The sequence below is a fragment of the Molossus molossus genome, unplaced genomic scaffold (assembly GCF_014108415.1).
Source record: "Molossus molossus isolate mMolMol1 unplaced genomic scaffold, mMolMol1.p scaffold_m16_p_22, whole genome shotgun sequence".
NCBI classification, from domain to species: domain Eukaryota; kingdom Metazoa; phylum Chordata; class Mammalia; order Chiroptera; family Molossidae; genus Molossus; species Molossus molossus.
The window spans coordinates 36,169,320-36,188,920 of NW_023425358.1; the positions used below are offsets into that span (position 1 = coordinate 36,169,320).

Sequence of the window (19,601 nt, forward strand, 5' to 3'; positions counted from 1 at the left end):
TGGGGGACAATGACGCGGGCACGGCCACCGCCGGAGCCTCGGGTGAGACCACGCGGACGGAGAGGGGCTCCCCTGGGGTGACTCCGGCATCGCGTGTTTCCAGCCACGCTATTTCAGAGAGGGCTCCCCTGCACGCCCAACAGAGGGCAGAGAGCCGGTGAGGCCAGCAGCGCCCGAGCTGGGGGACAGCGCGCTGGACGGACTCCTGAAGGGGACATCCTGTTCGCTGATGGCCTGCAGCCTCCACCCCCGAGGCCGGAGGGGGCGCCTGGGAGCCAGGGGCTGGGCCTCAGCCTCTGGTGGGACGGGTGGTCCCTGCCTGCCAGCCCCGTGGGCTAACGTGTGTGAGCAGGTGTGGTCTTCGTACCACCTGGCAGCCGGGCTGTGGGACAGTCTGACCCCCACACATTTGACAGTCGCTGGCTTCTGCCCAAAACAACCTCATGGGTGTGAGTGACCGAGATGGCTGTCGGTCACCGGGAAACCCAGGGCAGACGGGCATCCAGGAACGGCACGTGTCAACCTGTCATCTCAACGAGTCCATCGGGACGGCTCTGCGAAGGCCGCTTTTACCAAAAGGGAAACCGAGGCCGGGAGGGGCTGTCCCCAGCCCGAGGGTGTGGCGGACCTGGGACCCAGCCTGACTTCCGCGCCCAGGTACTTGCTCTCGGCACCTGGCGCGGCTGCAAAAGCGTGAGGCTTCCAAGCCTTCGGGTTCAGAGAGAAGTGGGGTGTGGACGACCCTCCTGTGGTGGGATCTGAGGCCAAAGGATGGGAAACAGCTCACTGCCAGGCAGCCCGTGGCCTGGAGTGCCACGGGGTGTGTGTGTGCGCATGTGTGTGTGTGTGTGTGTGTGCACGCACACGCCTGCGAGTTTCTCTAAGTGAGAGGGTGTCTGTGTGTGCACACACGTGTTCAGGCACCCCACTCTCTGGTGCAGGGTTCTAGAGCCAGACGCAGCGGAGCACAAAGCTACTGGCCCCGTGACCTCAGGGTGTGTCAGCTCTGTCTCCTCACCCACAAGGGGCGGTAGTGCAGGCGGTGCCCAGGGGGAGTCCCGTGGGGCGCTGGGGGAGGGAAGAAGGTGGCAAGGGTGGGTTCCAGGCGACCTGGGAGCCCTGAACCCTGACCGGTGGAGAACTGGACCCCCACCTCCGACCCAGGAGAGGCTCGGAAGGGCCCCTCCGCCAAGCCTGGATGGGCGGATGTCGCTGGCGGGTCCCAGTGCTCTCTGTGTATCTGAGTGTGGCGGGGGGCCCGGCTCTGCCCGCAGGCTGTGGACACCCCACACTCGATGATGGCACAAGACAAACGCTCTTGCTACTGGGACTGAAGTCGCAGACAGAGGGGATGAGCCACAGCGTGGGCAGGCTAAGCGCAGAGTGCCTGCCCCGACCCCCAGGACGCACCCTGGGCTCAGCGGGCACAGGCACCCTTCTCCCTGTCCCCCACACCCTCCCAGACCCAACGCCTCTGCTCCAAGCACCCCGGCCCCTGTGGTCCTTGCACACGCCAGGGACCCTCCCACCTCTCGGCCTTTGCCTGTGCCATTCCCGGGCCTGGCACGCTGCGCCCTGAGATTCCTGCAGGCTCACACCCGAGAGGTCTGCCCGCTGTGGACTCAGGAGCCCTCCGCCTCCTCATCCGCAGCGTCTGACCCGATCCGAAGCACCTGCACTAATTTCACCTGCTCAGTATTGGGCCAGGATTCTGGCTCCCTCCTGCCACCGGGCGGGCTCTGTGGGGGCAGCGCTGCTGACCGAGGACGTCACCCCACCCACCACGACCGGCGCCATGCAGCTACGCAGAGGGGACAGCGGGGCTGGTCCCCGGCTCCGTCCACGGTCAGGGTCCCACCTGGACCTCCCGCCGCACCCCGGGCACTTACATGGGTGATGGAGCCGCGGTAGGTGATGGGGCTCTCGGCAGGCACCCGTGTGCCGGGGACACCCTTGCTGATGCTTGCTCCTGGAACCGAGCCCAGGGACGTCCCTGGAAGACACGAGACACGACGGGGCTGAAGGGGTGCCTGAGGCCCGGCCCCAGGTACCCCGACCGTGCTCCTGGTGATCTGCCAGCCTCTCAGAGTCTCCACAAAGAGCGACCCCGGGCCCCGAGTGGCGAGGTAGGCGCTTGTGAAGGGGCTCCTGGACCCTCGGGGGGCTGAGGCTTCTGAGCAGGGTTCGGGTAGAGGGTCCCGTACCTGCCTTGACCCTCTCAGGACTGGAGGGGCAGCAGCTGGGGATACAGGGCAGATCCCGGGCCTCACCTCTCAGCACGGATGTCTCCTGGGCCGTGGGCACCCCCAGGCTCTCTGGTGGCCCAGCCTGGCCCCGTGGGGACAGCTGCTCCTGCTTCACCCCGCTAAAGGGCGCTGGGGACGGCGAGAGCGGTGAGCAAGCGCGCTGGGACCCCCCATCCCGCCTACCCAGGGGACCCAGGGTGCCACCCCCAAGTTCAGGCCCGAGTCCCACCAGCCACGCAGCCCCCCCTCGACTCCCAACAGCTGGCTGACCCAGGGGTCTATCCAACAGGGACCAACCTGGCCCGTCCCGATGGGGAGCCTCATCCTTACCCAGCTTCTTGGGGTCCATGGCGGGGGGCAGCCCCATGGTGACGGGGCCCACGGGGACCTTGGCATGCTCTGAGTACGGGATGTGGAGCTGCACCGACAGTCCCTGCGGGGACAGAGGTAATCGGGTCACAGGCCCCAGCCCAACCAGAGCACCCAGACGCCCCCTTTCAGGAGGGCCCGGGGGGACCTCAGGATCACAGAAGGTCCAAGAGGCTGGGGGCTCGCGTCCCGGCCCTGATGCCCCAGTGAGCAGCCCCGGACAAGCCCCGGCCTCTCCGGAGCCTCGGCCCCTCACCTGCGAAGTGGCCATTGCCACGGGCGCGGGTTAAAGGGACGGCACAGCGGCCTGGGCCCAGGCCAAGGCCTCGACCTCCCTCTCCCCGCGCTGCACGGGGCAGGGCAGGGAGCGGGAGGACCGGACAGCTCGGACCGAGGCTCAGCGCTGCCGCTGTGTGTCTAGGACACTGCCTCCCATCGCACAAAGGGGAAACCGAGGCACAGAGGCTGAGTGACTCCCAGGGACACACAGTCTGGCCGCAGAGCACATGAACTGGGCTGCCCCGGGGAGTGACCGTGGAGTGACCCTGAGTGCCGGCGGAGGCTGCAGCCCAGCTGGACCTGAGCGCAGCGCCCAGCCAGACCCCAGGGGTCCAGAAGGCCCCCCTCCACTGACGGCACCTCCAAAAGGAAGGGGCTGTTCTGCGGGTGCCAGGCTGCACTGCCGCTCCTGGGGGCTGCCCCTCCCGCCTCCCCGGGGGTGACACTCACCTGCCTGTCAAGGACACCAGGGTGCTTGGTGGAGGAGATGAGGGGTGGGGGGTTGGAGATGGTGGGAGGGCGCGGCAGGACAGGCCGGGTGCTGTCGTGGAGGCCCAGGGACAGCGGGTGACCTGCAGAGCACAGGTCTGTCCATCACAGGGCCCCGGCGTGATCGTGCCCCTGCTGGACAGACCCCCGGCCTCGCCGCCCGCCGCCCTGTGCTGCCCAGGCAGGTAAACACCCGCGGGTGCCCCTGCTGCCCCTGTTCCTGACACCCCCACCCGGTCACGCCAAGGCCCTAGCCTCTCAACTCTGCACAGACCCCTTAACTGGGCTCCCCGTTTCCTTACCCTCTAACATCCACTCCCCGAGAGGAGCCAGGGGGATCTCTGGAGAATGCCCCCCGGTTCACGTCCTCCCTGCTGTGACCTTGCTGTGGCTCCCACTGCCCCCAGCATGAAGTCTCTACCTCCAACACGGCTTTCGGGGTCACCCGACCTGGGGCTGGCGGTCTCCCCAGCAGTGCCAGGCACCAGGCTTCAACCACGGCCGCCTGACTCAGCTTCTCCAGCTGAATCTGCTCTTTCCTGCCTCCGGACCTTTGCACATGCTGTCCCTTCTGCCTGGCATGTCTTTCCTGATTCTGGCTCCCTTGGCCCAGCGGCCTTCAGGATCGGTTCTGCTCACACGGATTCCCCCACCCCCCGCTGCCGGGGGGCCTAGCCGGGCTGGAGAGCCCAGAGAGGCCCTCAAACCCGGCCTGACTACATCCGGACCCCGAAGCAGCCGTGTTCTCCAGGGTTTCTCTCCAGCCGCCCGTTCGCTAGCTCTGCGTCACTGTGGAGGGCGGAGCCGCCCGTCAAGGGCTCTGCGTCACTGTGGAGGGCGGAGCCGCCCCTGTCAAGGGCCACGATGGCTCCTTATCACCAGTCCCTTCAACCCAACCCCCAGGCGTCTCAGGTCTCAGTGAGCCCCTCCTGTGCCTTCACGGACAAGGCTGGTCCTGTGGACCTCAGCCCCTTCGGCACAGAGCTCCAGCCGCGCCAACAGCGGGCGCCCAGGGACGGCGCCGGTGGCCCGGCGTGGTGGCTGACGCGCCCCAGCTCGGAGAGCCACTCACCGGGAGGCGCGTAGGAGAAGGCCGAGGGGTCAGAGGCATGCGGGGAGGCCTTGATCACCTCGCGAGGGGGCACGGGGAAGGGCAGGCCCGACGTCCAGCACGGGGGCTCCGTGGGCAGCTTCTGACCCTCTGCTGCGAAGGCCGGAAAGAACACGGGCTTCTCTGCCGAGGGGACAAGGGGGGACAGTCAGCTGTGCTAGGCCAGCCCGTGGGAACCCCAGAGCCACAGCCGCCCCACGCACCGGTGACCCTCACTGAGCCCACAGTGCAGCCCTGGGCGGGGCGGTGTCGCGGCCCAATGACAAAGGGGGGTGTCTGTGATGGAATCTCCCAAATCACCGGGCAGGGCACCGCTCCGAGCCCTGCGGCCGGGCCGGGGTTCTCGGCACCCCTCGAGACCCCGGGGAGCTTCTGGGTTCCGACGCTGGGAGCTGCAGGCCCTGGCCCGGACACCTCCAGATGAGGGGCGGCCGATGGTGGCCGGGCCCGTGCTTGACTTCTACAGCCACTTGCACTGGAGCCGGTCACGTCCGCCTGCGTATTTATCACCCACGGCAGAGCCCAGCCGTTGCGACACGGACAGTCTGGCCCGCAATGCCAAAGACGTTTACAATCTGGCCCTTTCCAGAAAAAGCCTGCTGACCCCTGTGGGTGATGGAGGTGTGACAGCGGCAGGGGCGGGGCAGGAGGGGCTGAGCCCCGGACCCAGCCTCTGGACACCCAGCCTAAGGAAGAGTCTGTCCCCAGGTTGTCCGGGGAGAGGGGATGGACAGTCACAACTGTGGACTCATCTCAGCTCATCAGCAAATATTTGGCCAAGCCAGGATGACCCCTTAACCTCGTGGTCCACGCAGAGCGCACACACACACACACACACACACACACACACACACACACACAGAGGTGCAGGTGCCCAGAGCCCCCACAGCTCCAATCCGGGGCCTTCAGGTGTGCGACTCACCTGTCCTCCAGACTCCCTGCAAGGGGCTGACGACCACTGTCCCTGGTTTACACCTGGGAAACAGGCTCAGGGAGCGGAGGTCACCTGGTCCAAGGCCCACAGCCAGCAAGTGGCAGAGGGAGCTTTGCGTCCAGGGAGTCGGCTGCAGACCGTGACCTTAACTTGCGCCGCAACACCGCCCGCAGGATGGGGGCTGTGACTGACTCGGATTCAGAGGCCTGGGGAGGCCACGTGGACACAGCCAAGGCCCAGGGGCTCGGGGCTGCCTTCAGGGTGTCCCCTGCACTCCGCCCTGAACCTCCTCCCTGGGAATGGGGTCAAGCTTGAGGAGCCGCCCAGAGGAGGTACTGGCCGAGAAGCGGGCAGGAGGCACATGTGGAACATCAGGCCCAGGACGGGGATGGCAGGCAGGAGTCACCTCTCGGGCCACCTCCAGACGTCAGAGGGAGGCTCCGAGAGCCATCACTCAGGGGAGAGCCGCCGCCGTGGGCGGGGCCTGCTGTGGGCACCGCCTCCTCCGCTGCTCTGAGACAAGGTCCCCTGAATCTGCCCGGGTGAAGCAGGGGGCCCACAGGAGGGGTCTCAGCTGCGGGCTTTGGGGCTTCTCACTCAGCCAGCCCCACGGGGTGCTGGGAAATCCTGTGAACACCCCGGACCTGCTGGTCCAGTCGCAACCCTGCGTGCATCTCGGCTACTCTGTGCAGGGGCGGGGGGGAGGGGGCAGTGCTGGAAGGGAAACCTGGAGCCAGGCCAGGCCGGGCAGGCAGCCCAGGGCCTGGAAAGACAACCTGTTCCTCCAGCAGGGCCCAGGGGAGCCCGAGGGGCTGGCCAGAGAGGCAGTGCTGGGTGTCGCGGTCACACGTGTGCCCAGGAGCACCGGATGGAGCCCAGGCCCCGAGGGACGGGCACGGGTGCCACCAGGGGCACCGGCTCCTGTGGGAGCCACTCAGGAAACAGCAGCCACACAAAAGGGCCGAGGGCCAGACTCAGGCACCGTGGGTGGCGGCTCACCTCCCCCAGCACGGGCACCGGGAGCTTCCCGGGCACCCAAGGGCAGCCCAGCTCTGCACACATCTGGCACTGGCCAAAGCTGTTTGGGCCCCTGCCCACCCTGGGCTGGCACCCTGAATCTGGAATGTTCTTTTGGGGCCAGACTCCGCGTCTCACATCGCACCCTCACTCAGCAAACCCCACCCCCGTCGTGAGGTGTCCCCGTCCAGCACGGGTGACGGGGCAAGGTCCCCAGAAGACGCATCTGCCGTCTCCCACACGGACCCGGCGGCAGGTCCGGCGGTTTGCCCTCTGAGACGCACTCAGTGCCCGCCCACCCCGCCTCCAGGTGGCCTCTCTCTGCTGCCTGGACTCCTTGCAGCCCTCTCTCCCCCACAGGGCCAGAGGTCTTTCCAAAATACAGACACACCCTGGAGATTCCTGCAGCAAAGGCTTCTGCTGCACCGAGACAGAGCGCTGCGGGGCGCAGCCTTGGAGGACCTACACCCGGGCCCACACACAGCTCCCCGCCCCCGCCCCAGGCCTCTGCCTGCAGTGCCCCCCCCCCCCCCGAGCCCTTCCCGGGCCCTCAGCTCAAGCCCCATTTGTCTCTCTCGGTGTGAGCAACCCTAACCCATCTTGCTCCCTCCCTGGCCCTGGCCTAACGTCCTGCTGCTCACAGAAATAGCAGCTCCTGGAGCAGGGTCGCGACCCTGCTCACAGTGCCCCACTGCCCGGCACACTGCTGGGCAGCGGTAGGTGTTCACCAAATGCTCTGGCTCGGTGGCCACAGCACAGTCTGTGGGCCAGCCAGGAGGCATGCCCACCCGAGGGGCTGGTGCCCGAGACTTCCTGTGGCAGGTGGAGCAGTGGGGGATGGGACAGGAGTGCCGGGCCAGCCGGTGTCCCTGGGGGACGTGGGGCTGTCCTCCTAGGGCCAGCCCTGCTCTGTCCTCGGACAGGCACACGGCACCCCCTGCAAGGAGGCCATGGCTGAGGCCGGCCTGGCTTTCCAGAAGAGGGACGCTGGACTCTAAGCAGGTGGGCGCAGGTGGCACCGGCCGCCTGGGCCCATCCCCGGCTGCGCTGGTCAGGGAGGGCGGCCTGGGGTCCTGCTGCCCTCAGACTCCTGGAGCAGCCAGCAGGGAGCTGGGGCTAGACCAGCCTGGGGGACAGCATCCTCCGCGCTTTGGGGGCGCAGGCTCAGCGTTCCTCGGGCCCCTGCGGAGTGGGGCAGGGGCAACAGACCCAGAGAAGGAACAAGCCCGGCCAGTTGCTGGGACAGCGGCGCGAGGAGCCACCCCACCACTCCAGTGAACCCAGTGCCCTCGGCTTGGGCTGAGGTCAGGATGCGAGCTGGACAGGGCAGGGCTTCCTGCCCGGGCTGCTGCCAGCTGGGCACCGAGCCCCGTCTGTGGTTCGAGACGCTCGCTGGAGGCCGGACCGCACGGAGCCCGGCTGAGGCCCAGGCGCGATTCCGTGCGCAGAGCAAAGCTTTCAGAAGGTGGAAAAGCTGCCAAACAAACATTGAGAAACTAGAGGCTGAGTATGAAAGGAGAGATTTCTGGTCTCTGGACGGAAAACATCAGGCTCACGGTGCCAACATGGTGGGTTTGGGCTCAGACGGACACGGGCCCCCTTTGGAAAGAACAGGAGGTCTCCGACGGCCGCAGTCCCCACCCACCCCCACTGCTCACCCACCGTCTCACCGACTCACTGGGCCTGCGTTTCCAAACTGCTGCACATGCGCAGATGCCCCCATCCCGCCACCGGCCCCCACAGTCCCCGCTCCCGGCCACCGGGCGCGCTCACCCTCTTTCTCGGCGGGAGGCACAGGGCTCCTGCTCCTGACTCGGGGGCTGCTGCTGGACTGCTGGGGGGTGCTGCTCTCCGGCTGCAGGTGCTGCGGCGGCGGCGGGGCAGGGGGAGCTGGCTTAGGGGGAGCTGTGTCCTCCCGGGGGGGCTCGTGGACTTTGGTGACCTGCTGAGGGAAGCAGAGAGAAGTGAGCATCGTCACAAGCCACCGAGATCGGGAAAAGTCTTCCGGGTCCCCTGTATGTGGCCAGCCCGGCTCAGAGGCCAAGGAAGGCAGGGGCAGGCCCAGAGCACAGAGTTTGGGGGTCAGGAGGACAGGTCACCACCCCAAGCCAGCTGCCTGGTGGTAACCCTCCCCAACCGGCCCGATGCCAAGTCTTTCTGGGTCTCAGAGAGGTGGGGGCTGGGGAGACGCGCCCGCCTTCAGGTCCTCCCCGGAAGGCCCGAGCCCCAGCTGCACCGGGAAGCCGGCCACCTCCTGGGGGCAGCTCAGTGGGGCTGGGCCACCCTGGGAACAGGCCCCTCCTCGGCCTGCAGACGCTGCCAGGGAGCCGGCCTTCCTCAAAGGACCTCATGTTTACAACTGTGGGGCCCCCACCTGCTCTCCGAGGTGCTGTGACAGGTGGGGTGGCGGGTGACTTCCTGCCTCCCCACTGCCCAGTGCGGGGTGCTGGTGCGGTGGGGGTGGGGCCTGGTGGGAGGGTCCAGGGGCTCCAGGGCCTCCAAGGGGCTGAGATCTGCAGGCCCTACCCCCGTTCCCAGGAGCCCCACCCCCACTGGCCCTGGTCTCCATGGGGATTTCTCCAGGAAACAGGAGGCGGCCTCAGGGGCCACCCTGCCCGCCCCGAGCTCGGGCCCTGGCCTGGCCCTGGAGCCGCTGTTGCCCGGGACAGGAAGGGAAGGGCAGGCGGGCAGGGGCTGCTGCCTCGCTGGGCACAGAGGTGGGGGCCGGGCACTCACGATGGGGGGGATGGCGGCCGCGCGCTGTTTCAGCTGCTTCAGGTCCAGCGGCTTCTGGGGTGAGGCGTTGGCCCTGGTGTCGCCAGTCGGGGAGAGGAGGCTGGGACGCGGCGACACCAGCCTGCGGGGGAGACAAGCATCAGGCTCACGGCTCCGGCTCAGCTGGCCTCTCCTGGCTCGGGCCTGGGCCATGGGGAGGAGGGAGTATCCAGGGTCAGCAGGCTGCCAGGTCTCCGGGGTGGGACTGGGGCGGGGGCCCCTCCTCCAGTCCACTCAGGCCCCAGGAGCTGCCCAGAGGCCCGGGTCGGGGTCCAGCATCCCCGACGGCACAAGGCAAGCCAAGTCCCAGAGAAGCCGGGCTGCAGGGCTGCAGGGCCCACAGCACGCACGGCCCTGCGGAAGCTGCCGAGCGTCCGCCGGGGGAAGGCTGGGGGAGTCAGACGCTCGGGCAGACGGCTCACTGCCCAGAGGAGGGGATCGAGCCTCCCAGGGCACACGGTGTGGAGCCGAGTGGCCCTGCTTACTGGAGACAGGAGCTGGGAAGCCCACCAGCTTTACCAGAACATTCCGCTAACTGGACTCTTGCTCACACACCATTAATTGAGAACTTAAGGGCAAGCAGGCCACAGGTTTCCGTGGGGAAGGTGGCCAGTGTGTACACTGTCCACCCATCAGCCCTGAGTGTGGTCGTGGTGCTGAGCTGGGCCCGCAGACGCCTCGTCCCCCAGGGAGGTCACATCTGTCTGCTGCTGGCATGCAGGGCACATGCAGGACCAAAACAGGTGCCAGGCACAGGGTCACTCTGGTGTAGGGCTGTGGTGCCCAGGCTCCTGAGCTGCTTATGGGCGGTGCCACCTCCTTCAGGAAGTCTTCAGGGATTTCCAGGACACCGAGCACCGGGCTCTGTGCCCTGACACGGTCCCATCTGGCTTCCTCGCCTGCCCGCTGGGGCTGCCAGGTTCCAGCCCAGCTCGTGATTCCTCTGGGCGACCTGAACGTGCTGAGCACAGCTGGCCCAGCACCACGCTCAGGGTGCACGGAGACCAAGAAGGTGGTGTGTGCCCTCGGCATCAGAGCCAGCTGGACGGCCAATCAGCACGTGAGGGCAATCGGCTGTGGGCTGGGATTCAGCCAGACGGCGGAGCCAAGTCCACTCTCCACAGGCGGAGGGTCCTGTCGGCCCAGCCCCGACTGCGCACGGTGAACACCGAGGCTCCACGCAGACGCAGGCACAGCCACCGACCTCGAGGTGAGGCCCGGGACAACCGGGACACGCCCATGCCACCCAGTGCCCAGCAACCAGCGCCCAACACTCAACACAGAGCAGGTGGAGGGAGCAGACACGTGACACCTGGCCTAGGTTCCCTGTTCGGTGGGGGGCCCACAGCCTGGGACAGGCCAGTCCTGAGGGCACCAGCCTGCGTCCGCATCAGCCACACGCTTGGCTGCACAGCGACGGCTGCCCACGGCGTGCAGGTGGGGCCAGTGCAGGGGAAGGTCACCCCGACAGCCACGCTCAGCGGCCTCCACGGTTCTCCCCACCAGGCTCGTCCTGCCTCCCATCCTCACCTCTCTTGACCCCTCCAGATCCCGCTCCCACTCCCAGGGACACCCAAAGCCTCTTCTGCAGCTGCTGCTGTCCTGGCTCCCCTGGGCTCGGGCCCAGGCCCGTCTCCCTCAGGCCAGCACCTGATCAGGTCCAAGCACGGCACTATCGCCTGTGGGCAGCCCCACCTCCACCCACAACGACTGCCCCCAAACCTAGCCAGCCCTCCCCTCACATGCACGATCATCCTACACTTGAAACAACCGGAGTGTGTGAACTTCAGGTCAAAAGTAAACACACTGCAGCCAGTTTGGAAAACAGCCTGGCAGTTCCTCAAAAGGCAAGTCCCAGCTACCCTCTGACCTGGCAATTCCACGGCTGGGCATGTGCCCCAGAGAACTAAGAGCTAACATCCAGACACTGGTTCCCGGAAGACCGCAGCACCATCCACAGCTGCCAGCAAATGCAGATGACCCCAGAGGACAACAGGAGACACAGAATGTGGTCTATTCATAGAGTGGAATACTACTCAGCCATAAAAAAGGACAGAGTACCAACTCACTATAGCTAGAACGTGAGTGAACTTCAAAAACATGGTGCTGAGCAAGAGAAGCCAGACACAAAGGCCACACACTGCATGCCTGCATTTGTAAGAAGTGCCCAGAATAGGCAAACCCATGGGGACAGGAAGTAGATTAGTGGTTGCCAGGGGCGGGGGCGGGGGCTGAGGATTGACTGCTAATGGGTATAAGGTTTGGGGGCGGGCTGAAGGGAGTCAAGGGTTAATAAAAATGTTCTGGAATTAAATAGTGATGGTTGTGCTGCTGTGAATATACTAAAATCTAGTGAACTGTCTTTTTTTTTTTTTTAATCCTCACCCAAGGACAATTTTTTTGCACGCATCTTCAGATGGGGCGGGGGGACACATATGACCCCAACTGGGGCTGCAGACAAACTGCAACCGAGGTATGTGTCCTTAGTGGGAACTGAACCCGGGACTCTCTGGTCCGCAGGCCGGCGCTCTAACCGCTGAGCAACACCGGCCAGGGCCAGTGAGGTGCTTTAATGGCTGAATCACGTGGTTTGTAAACTATATCCCAATAAAGCTGTTACCAAAACAAGAATTAAGATGGTAACTTAGTATATGCTAGCCCTGAAACCTAAGGTTTGTCACAGTAACTATACTGTTTCTACAAACAATAAAGTAACAATGTCATACAACTGTTTGTTAAAACATAAAACTTTGTAACTGTGCAAATGTAACTTTGTAGTGATACAAAGTAAGTTCTTACAAGGCACAGCGCTGTAGAGAGTAGCATTTGAACATCCGTCCAGTTCCGATCCATGGCCCGCTGAGGGTCCTGAGCCACTGAGGGGGCGGGAAGATGCTGGGCATCCATGTGACCCCACCTGCCCTTGTCCCCTCTCCTCCAGGAGCCCCCCTCATGGGGTCGGCCTCCCTCCCACTCTTCCCTTTGTTTTCTTGGGGGACAGTGACTTTTATTTTCCTCCCTGGGAGCCTGGCAGGGCACACATGACCCAGGAGGGGCAGAAAGGGGGCGTCGGCGGAGCAGCTGGGACCCGGCCTCACTACCCGGCCCTGTAGTTCAGGGCCTGGGCTTCCAGTTCAAATCCTGCCTTCGGCCCGTGACTTCACCAAGCGTGCCTCAGTTTCCTCTTCTGTACAGGGTAGGAGCTGTCACACCCTGTGAGTGACAGGAGGGAACGCACAGGACGTGCTGAGAGCAGCTCCTGGTGCTGAACGGGTCAGGCGACCTTCCCGTCACTATGGCTTTACTTCCCATCCTGGAAGGCAGGGCTGGGGCCGGGGGCACGGGGAGAGGGGTCTGGGCAAAGGGGCACCCTGGGTCTGTGTGCGCCCCCTCTCAGCTTTCCCACTATCACCGGGCTGCCATGTTCCTTGCCGCCAAGCTAAGGTAGGAGAGCGATGAAGGCGGGTCTATGAACAGTGCCCACAGTCATGTTATGTCCTGAGGACAAAGTTCCACTCCTCACCCTGCCACAGGGCCCTGCCCGCCTCTGTGACCTCCTCTCCTGCCCTCCCCCCATTCCACTCCCTGCCACAGGCCTCTTCACTGTCCACGGAATACAAGCCAATGGGCCACAGGCCCTTTGCACAGGCTATTCCCGCTGCTTTCCCTCCCAGGCCTCACTCTGAGGGCTCTGATCACCCTGCACTGTCCCCTCCTGACTGCTCTGCCCACTCCCCTGCCCTCACCGCCCTCAGCCTTCCATCATCCACTTATCACACGAACATCCCTTCCTTCCTTTACGGTTACGGTCTCAGACGAGCCACTGTGACTGGAACGTAAGCTCCCTGGACTCAGCACCTCGACTGTCCTGTCCCCAGCAACCTCAAGCCTAGACTGGTGCGTGGCGCACAGTGGTGCCCAGTTTAACATAAAGAAATCAGAGAGAAAGTGTTGTTGTGATTCTCCCAAACTTCTAGGGGCTCGGTGGGAGAAGCCACACGCTGGGCCCCTCTTGGAGCAACCTTTGGGGGTGGGGGTGGGGGTCCTGAAGTAGTTCCAAAGGAGGGCAGCACATTTTTCATTGAGCCTGGCACCAGGTGGGCAGTTTATGGCGGTTAACTCCATTGTCCTCACAATAACCCCTAAGTGGAGACGCCCATGCCCACTTTGCCAATGGGAAGGCTGAGTCCCAGGGGAAGGGGCCTCCTGAACGCCCGGCCCTCCCACAAAGTGCTCAGGCGCCTCCTCTGGGGAGCGGGGCGGGCGGGCAGCGAGCTCAGGCCTCTGCAATCACCACCACTATCCCTGGTTGTGGGCCAAGAACCCGGTGCAGCTGCCCGGCAGTGACGGAGCGGAGGCAGGATGTAGCCAGGCAGGGTCGGGACCAGCATCGTCTTGAGTGTCCAGGGACGCCCAGTTCACTGTGCTGGGTGCCAGGCGGGGCGGGCCGGGGCAGGCAGCCAGGAGCCGGGGTCGTCGGGGCCCACCCACCCCACCGGCACTGCTGGGGGCCCTGCCTGCCAGGACCTGCTCTGACGCATCTCTCGGCCGGGCTGGGTGGCGGACTGCCAGCCAGGAAGAGGTCAGCAGGCTGGCCTGAGTCCAGCCTCACCCCGCGGGGAGGGGACCGGCCTGGGTCACACAGGGCGTAACAAGCCAGGTGTCCTGACTCCCGCCCGAGGCCCTTGCTCCCAGGAGGCCGAATGCTGGACATTCAGGCAGGAAGGGTGGACGAAAGCCAGGCCTGACTGGGAGGGAAGGACACGTCCCTGGGTGGGGCTGTTGGAAGAGGGGGGGAGGCGGAAAGGTGCCCGTGGGGCTTTGGGCCTGGACTGAGGGGTCCCCGAGGCTGCTGGGACTCAGGCCAGCCTTCCCGGCCCTCCAGCCTGGGCTGGCCACGTGGACCCAAACACAGACTCCAGGAGGCCGCTCATCTGCCCAAGAGCTCCGCGCTCATCCTACTGACGTTCCCACCACTGTCCCTGCAGCCAGCACGACGGGGCGGGGAGCCGCCGCCCCGAACCCTTCACCCAGGCCCAGTGAGTGGCCGGGCCGGCCTGGCCGAGGGCCTTCCCATGCACGGAGCTGCCTGAGCACTGTTTTCCCAGCAGGGCCTGCTGGGCAAGAACCTTGGGAGCTCCTCACCTTCGGAAACCTACCGGCCAAGCCTGTGCTTGTCCAAGCCCCCCCCCGGGCCCCCCACTTCTCACACAGACAGGGACAGGTTAGCGGTGGCCACCAAGGCCGCAGGAAGCAGGGGCTGACGTGGCTCACCTACTCTAGTGGAACAGATGGAGACGGAGAGAGCGCTGACCGAATCTGTTTTTCCTACGGAATGTTCTAGAACTTGCCATTTTAACATGCCCCAAGGTGAATCATGGGGCAGAGGAAACAGCTCCCAGTGAATGCGTCGGATCTGAAAGTCAGATTTTCCTCCCTCTCGCTCTGCCCAGAACTTTTCCGACAGACGTGAGGACAGAAAGAAGACCGGGCTGTTTTCCGCCCAGATCGGAGTGACCCGCCCGCCTCCCTGGAGAACAGGAGGTCCGGAGGCGCGCGGGGCCTGCTCCGTCCTTGGCCACCGGCCAACTCGGGCAAACATGCTCTGGTCTGGCCAGGGCCTCGGGGTCCCCAAAGCATCTGTGCTGAAAGTGGTTAAAATCCAGCATTCCTGGGATTTGGGGGGAAGGACAGGCACCCCACGCCAGGAGCAAAGCAGAGGTAAGAAAGGGAGAAACATGTCCCCAAGACTCAGCTCAGCGGCCACCTCCTGGGCCCCCCGGTGGCCCTCTGCCCACGTGGAGCCCTTGCCCTCCCTGAGGGCAGCTGCAGCCCTTCCTGGTGCACGGCTGGTGCCCAACGGGTGCCTGCACAGTGCCAAGAAACCCGCCACCCCGACACTCACCTGTTCTTGTCGCTCCCCTCGGGCTCGTCCACCTCGTCGGCGCTGCAGGTGGCACTGGAGTCACTGTCCTGGGGGGCGCCTGAGCCCTTGGCCGAGAGAGCTTTCCCTCCAGGGCCTCCGCCACCCTCCTTCTTCTCCACCTTGAGCGCCCCCTCGGGCGCAGGCTCGGCGCCGGCCTCCGGAGCCCCCTTGACCTTGTCGGGCCCCTCGCCCGAGGCCTCCTCCTTGCACTCGGTCTTGATGGGTTCCGCCGGGGGCGCCTCGTCTGGCTCCTCCTTCTTGCCTATGTCCGCGGCCAGTTCCTGGGCCACAGGAGGCTTCTGCTCCTCCCCCTCCGCCGCCGGGGCTGCCACTGCAGCCTCTTCATCCTTCTCCTCCTTGGGGACCACCGGAGGGGGCGCTGCGGGCACGGGGGGTGCCGGTAGGGGTGTGGGCGGGCCGGCGGCTTCCGGGGCTGGGGCAGGCTCGGTGGGGGCTGGGGCGTCCTCCGGCGGTGGGGTGGGCGGCTCCGGGGGCGGCGCATCGGTGCCCTGGGCGGGCGGGGGCTTGGGCCCGTTCTGCCCGGCCTCCTTGGCGGCCTCGGTGTGGGGCGAGGGGATGCTCTCGGTGTCAGAGCTGTTGTTGACGGCAGCTGTGGTGGGGGAGAGCGGAGAGGGGGTGAGCAGTGTGTGGGCTCACGGGAGGGGGTGGACGCTGCCTTCCCCGCTCCCCCGACTGCGTCCTGACTCTGGGCAGGAGCTCAGGGTGCAGCGGGCCCCGTCCCCTGACCTCAAACAGCCCAGAGGCTTCTGTGAACCGCCCTAGTGGCCATTTGCCGCTGTGTCATGTTGTCATCAGCATAACAGGGCCATCTGCCACGGGCCTGGTGCACGCAGGTGCACGGTTAAGTGACGACCGAGTGACTGAATGTATATACAGACAAAGGACAAGGGGACCTCGGCTCCAGGCCTGGTTCTCCAGCCTGAAAACACCACTCCTGTCACTTCTGTGGGTCCCAACTTCCCCTCACTTTCTGTAAAGTGGGGACCCTTAAAAACACCACACTTGCTGTTGGGAGATGAAACCAAGTAACGGTCACGAACGAAAACACCAGGGACAGTCAACAGAACAGCTGAGCCGAGCGCCCTGAACCGCGGGAGTGAGGCAGGGAACAGCGTGGGGAACAGACACTGCACGGGGAGGGTGCGCAGAGGCGGCAGCCCCACAAACGTGGTGCTCAAGGCAGAAACATGCTCACAGAAGTGGGGCCCCCGCAGAGGACAGGTGACCTCAGTGTGCCCCCCGCCCCCCAGGCCAGACGGCCACATTCGTACCTGGGCCACTGCATTCCCCTCTGGGCACCTCGTTCCCAGAGGCGTGTGAGGCTGGAAGGAAGTGAGAGAAGGGTTAGGAGCCAGGAGGCATGAGCAGCGGGGAGGGAGGGAGGGAGGGCGGTGTGGTGGGAGGCAGAGCCGGCAGCAGGGCCGAGGGCCAGCAGGCGGCAGCAGGAGTCTCGGCGGCTCGACCAGCCGCTCACCTGCCCTGTCCTGAACCGACGCACCTCCTCCCTCTAGACTGGGTACCAGCAGCCGCGGGGGACCTGCAGTGGCACCGGGCCAACGGTGGGGTCCCACGGCGCGAGAAGCGCGTCCTGCCCCGTCCTGGGTGGCCTTGCACAGGTCATTGGCCTTCTCTGGTTCCTGGCTCCCAGCACCTCACCCCTCAGGCCGAGCCAGGCCAGCTGGGCCCTGAACAAAGGCTTCCTCGGCCCTCATGACCCCATGACCCCAGCCCCTCCCGCTTCTCGTCTCCTGACAAGGCCCCAAGCAGGGGCCACCCCCTCCGGAAATAATCAACCCCGTGGCGACACACACTTGCTCTGTACGTGCTGAGCTCCATGCAAAGCTCTAGACCCATGCATGACTCACAGCATCCTCAGTGATCTGAGACGGGGCAATCATCCCTCCTGTCTGCAGATCAGCCAACAGGCCCAGAGAGGTCAAGTCACTTGCTCAAGGCCACACTGCATGGGGGCAGGAGTGGGTTCACCCCAGCAGCCTGTATCCCTAATCACGGGGCTTCCTGTCGCTGACTCCAGCATGTCCTTGCCTCCCTTGCACGTGATCAGACAAAGGGTGTAGGGGGCCAGTGCTGAGGCCCTGGGACAAGGGGCTTAACCCCGGGTCTCAGTATGTTCATCTATAAAATGGGCGGCTGACACCTGGCAGAAGCTTGCCCATCAGTTCTCAGGTGTGAGGCTGTGGGTTCCGACGGCTGGGCCACCCCCCAAAAACGGTTCTGTCAGTAGGACCGGGTGGGGCCTGAGAATCAGCACTTCTAAGTTTGAACCCAAATCGGCCAACTGTGTGACCTCGGGAAGCCACCGTGCCTCAGTTTCCTCATCTGTAAAGGGGACGAGAGCAACACCTACTCCCTAGGTTATGGTGACGATGAGAACACTGTACGACCACGATCATTACTGGAGGCACTGAGGCCCTTGCTGCCTGCCCTCGGGAGGGGGCCTTCGAGGGCTGGCTGGGTTTTCCGGAAGGTTCCATTGGTGTGACTGCAGGCCCTAACCCCGAACCTGATTCCCCTCCCCCATCCTGGCCCCAGGGGACGGGGTAACCCAGCAAGTGCTGGTTGATGGGAGACTAAGTCTACCGGCTACATGACAACTTACTGCGTGAGTCCTCAACCTGGGCCTCAGTTTCCTCATCCGAAGATGGGACTGTCACCCCGTACCTTTGTGCAGGACCCCCGAAACTGCCCCCCTCGATCGGCTCAGGGCCACCAGGTAATCACAGAGGTCTCTGGTGTGGCCAGACCAGCCCTGCCCCACACCGCCCGGCAGACAAGGCCCCTCTGCCGCCTTTGATGGGGTGTGAACCCCCAGGTGAGCTCACTAATGCTCAGCTCTCCCCGGGCAGGGCTGCCGGCTTCCTTAACCTTCCCAAGTCTGCACCCTGCCCACACCGCGGCCACACCGGGCCCGTGCTGCCTAGGTCGCCCCCCTTCCTGGCCCACCCAGGAACCAGCCTGGATCGGCCGTGCTCCACCACACGCTCGCCAGGTCTCCGGCCCACTTGGGCCATGGAGACCCAGAGCTGGCGAGGGGCCACTCGGCTCCAGAGCCTTCCCTGGAGACGATGATGCAACGGTGCGATTCTGCGCTCTCGGCTGGGAGGTGGGACTCGGCTGGTCAGGCCCGCATTTGTCGGCGGGCCTGGCTCCCAGAGCCTGGGGGACGCACACCGGCCTTCGCCCGCCTGGCAGGCGCTCGGACAGGCAGAGAGGAGCAGGAGGAAGAGCGCCCGACGGGCAGGAGAGATGGTGCCAATCTCCAAGCACTTGAGGGCCCAGCGAGGGCAGCTCTGGGCGGGGAGACGGCGGAAGGAGAAGCAGAGACATTCAGCTAAGCAGGGATTGGGGTCTTCAGGGCTCCATGCTGGGGGCATAAAGACCCAGGAGAAGGGGGGCAAAGGCAGACAGATCCGTGGTCAGGAGTGAGGCCTACCGCCGGCAGCCTGGCAGTTCCTGGCTCTGCAAACCCTTCTCACGCCGTGGGGCCAACCTCGTGCAGCCAAAACCCTCCCTCTGAGCCCCGGGCAGGTCCCTGAGCAGCACTCACCCTGTGGGAGAACCACCTGACAGGTGCAGCAACGCAGCCGCGGGCACCTGGGTGCGGGGCCAGGGCATTTGCTGCCCGAGCCTCCTTCCCCACACAGAAAACAGCTGTATGAGGTAGCAACCAAACTGGGGCACTATAATTATTTAACCTTTGAAATATTTATCCACCAATGGATTGGTTCTACTTACACTGGTCAAACAACTATTTTCAAAAACAAAATTTTTTTCTAAACTGTGACAGCAGATGAGATGGCAGGACCAGTGTCACTAGGTCTGTCCTGAGCTGAATTCATAGTCTGGAGGGTGAATAGACAAGGGCCCTGCAGGCACAGAGCAGCCAATGATCACTATTGTTATAGCTACCATCACCACCATTGCCTCCATCATCATCATCATCACTACCATCACCTTATGAGTATCATCACCACCACCACCTCCATCATCACTACCATCATGTCTATGAGTATCATCATCACCACCATCTCCATCACTACCTTCACCTCTATGAGTATCATCATCACCACCACCTCCATCATCATCACTACCATCACCTCTATGAGTATCATCATCACCACCATCTCCATCACTACCATCACCTCTATGAGTATCATCATCACCACCACCTCCATCATCACTACCATCACCTCTATGAGTATCATCATCACCACCACCTCCATCATCACTACCATCACCTCTATGAGTATCATCATCACCACCATCTCCATCACTACCATCACCTCTATGAGTATCATCATCACCACCACCTCCATCATCACTACCATCACCTCTATGAGTATTATCATCACCACCACCTCCATCATCACTACCATCACCTCTATGAGTATCATCATCACCACCACCTCCATC

The 19,601-nt window shown here is 64.3% G+C and overlaps 1 protein-coding gene across 12 annotated transcripts in view; it reads right to left on the reverse strand.

The window, feature by feature from the left end:
- The window catches only part of NCOR2 (nuclear receptor corepressor 2), a 172,213-nt gene that overhangs the window by 22,874 nt on the left and 129,738 nt on the right, over nt 1-19,601 (reverse strand). For 8 of the 12 annotated variants that reach the window (XM_036276287.1, XM_036276286.1, XM_036276288.1 and 5 more), the window contains exons 21-29: nt 16,439-16,489; nt 15,126-15,756; nt 9,182-9,302; nt 8,219-8,390; nt 4,456-4,617; nt 3,345-3,466; nt 2,577-2,679; nt 2,271-2,375; nt 1,890-1,993 (exon numbers count right to left, since the gene is read on the reverse strand). In XM_036276287.1, coding sequence (XP_036132180.1) covers nt 1,890-1,993; nt 2,271-2,375; nt 2,577-2,679; nt 3,345-3,466; nt 4,456-4,617; nt 8,219-8,390; nt 9,182-9,302; nt 15,126-15,756; nt 16,439-16,489 — 1,571 coding nt within the window. The remainder of the gene's footprint in view (nt 1-1,889; nt 1,994-2,270; nt 2,376-2,576; nt 2,680-3,344; nt 3,467-4,455; nt 4,618-8,218; nt 8,391-9,181; nt 9,303-15,125; nt 15,757-16,438; nt 16,490-19,601) is intronic. The other 4 variants (XM_036276293.1, XM_036276294.1, XM_036276292.1 and 1 more) reach the window with 1 other exon arrangement.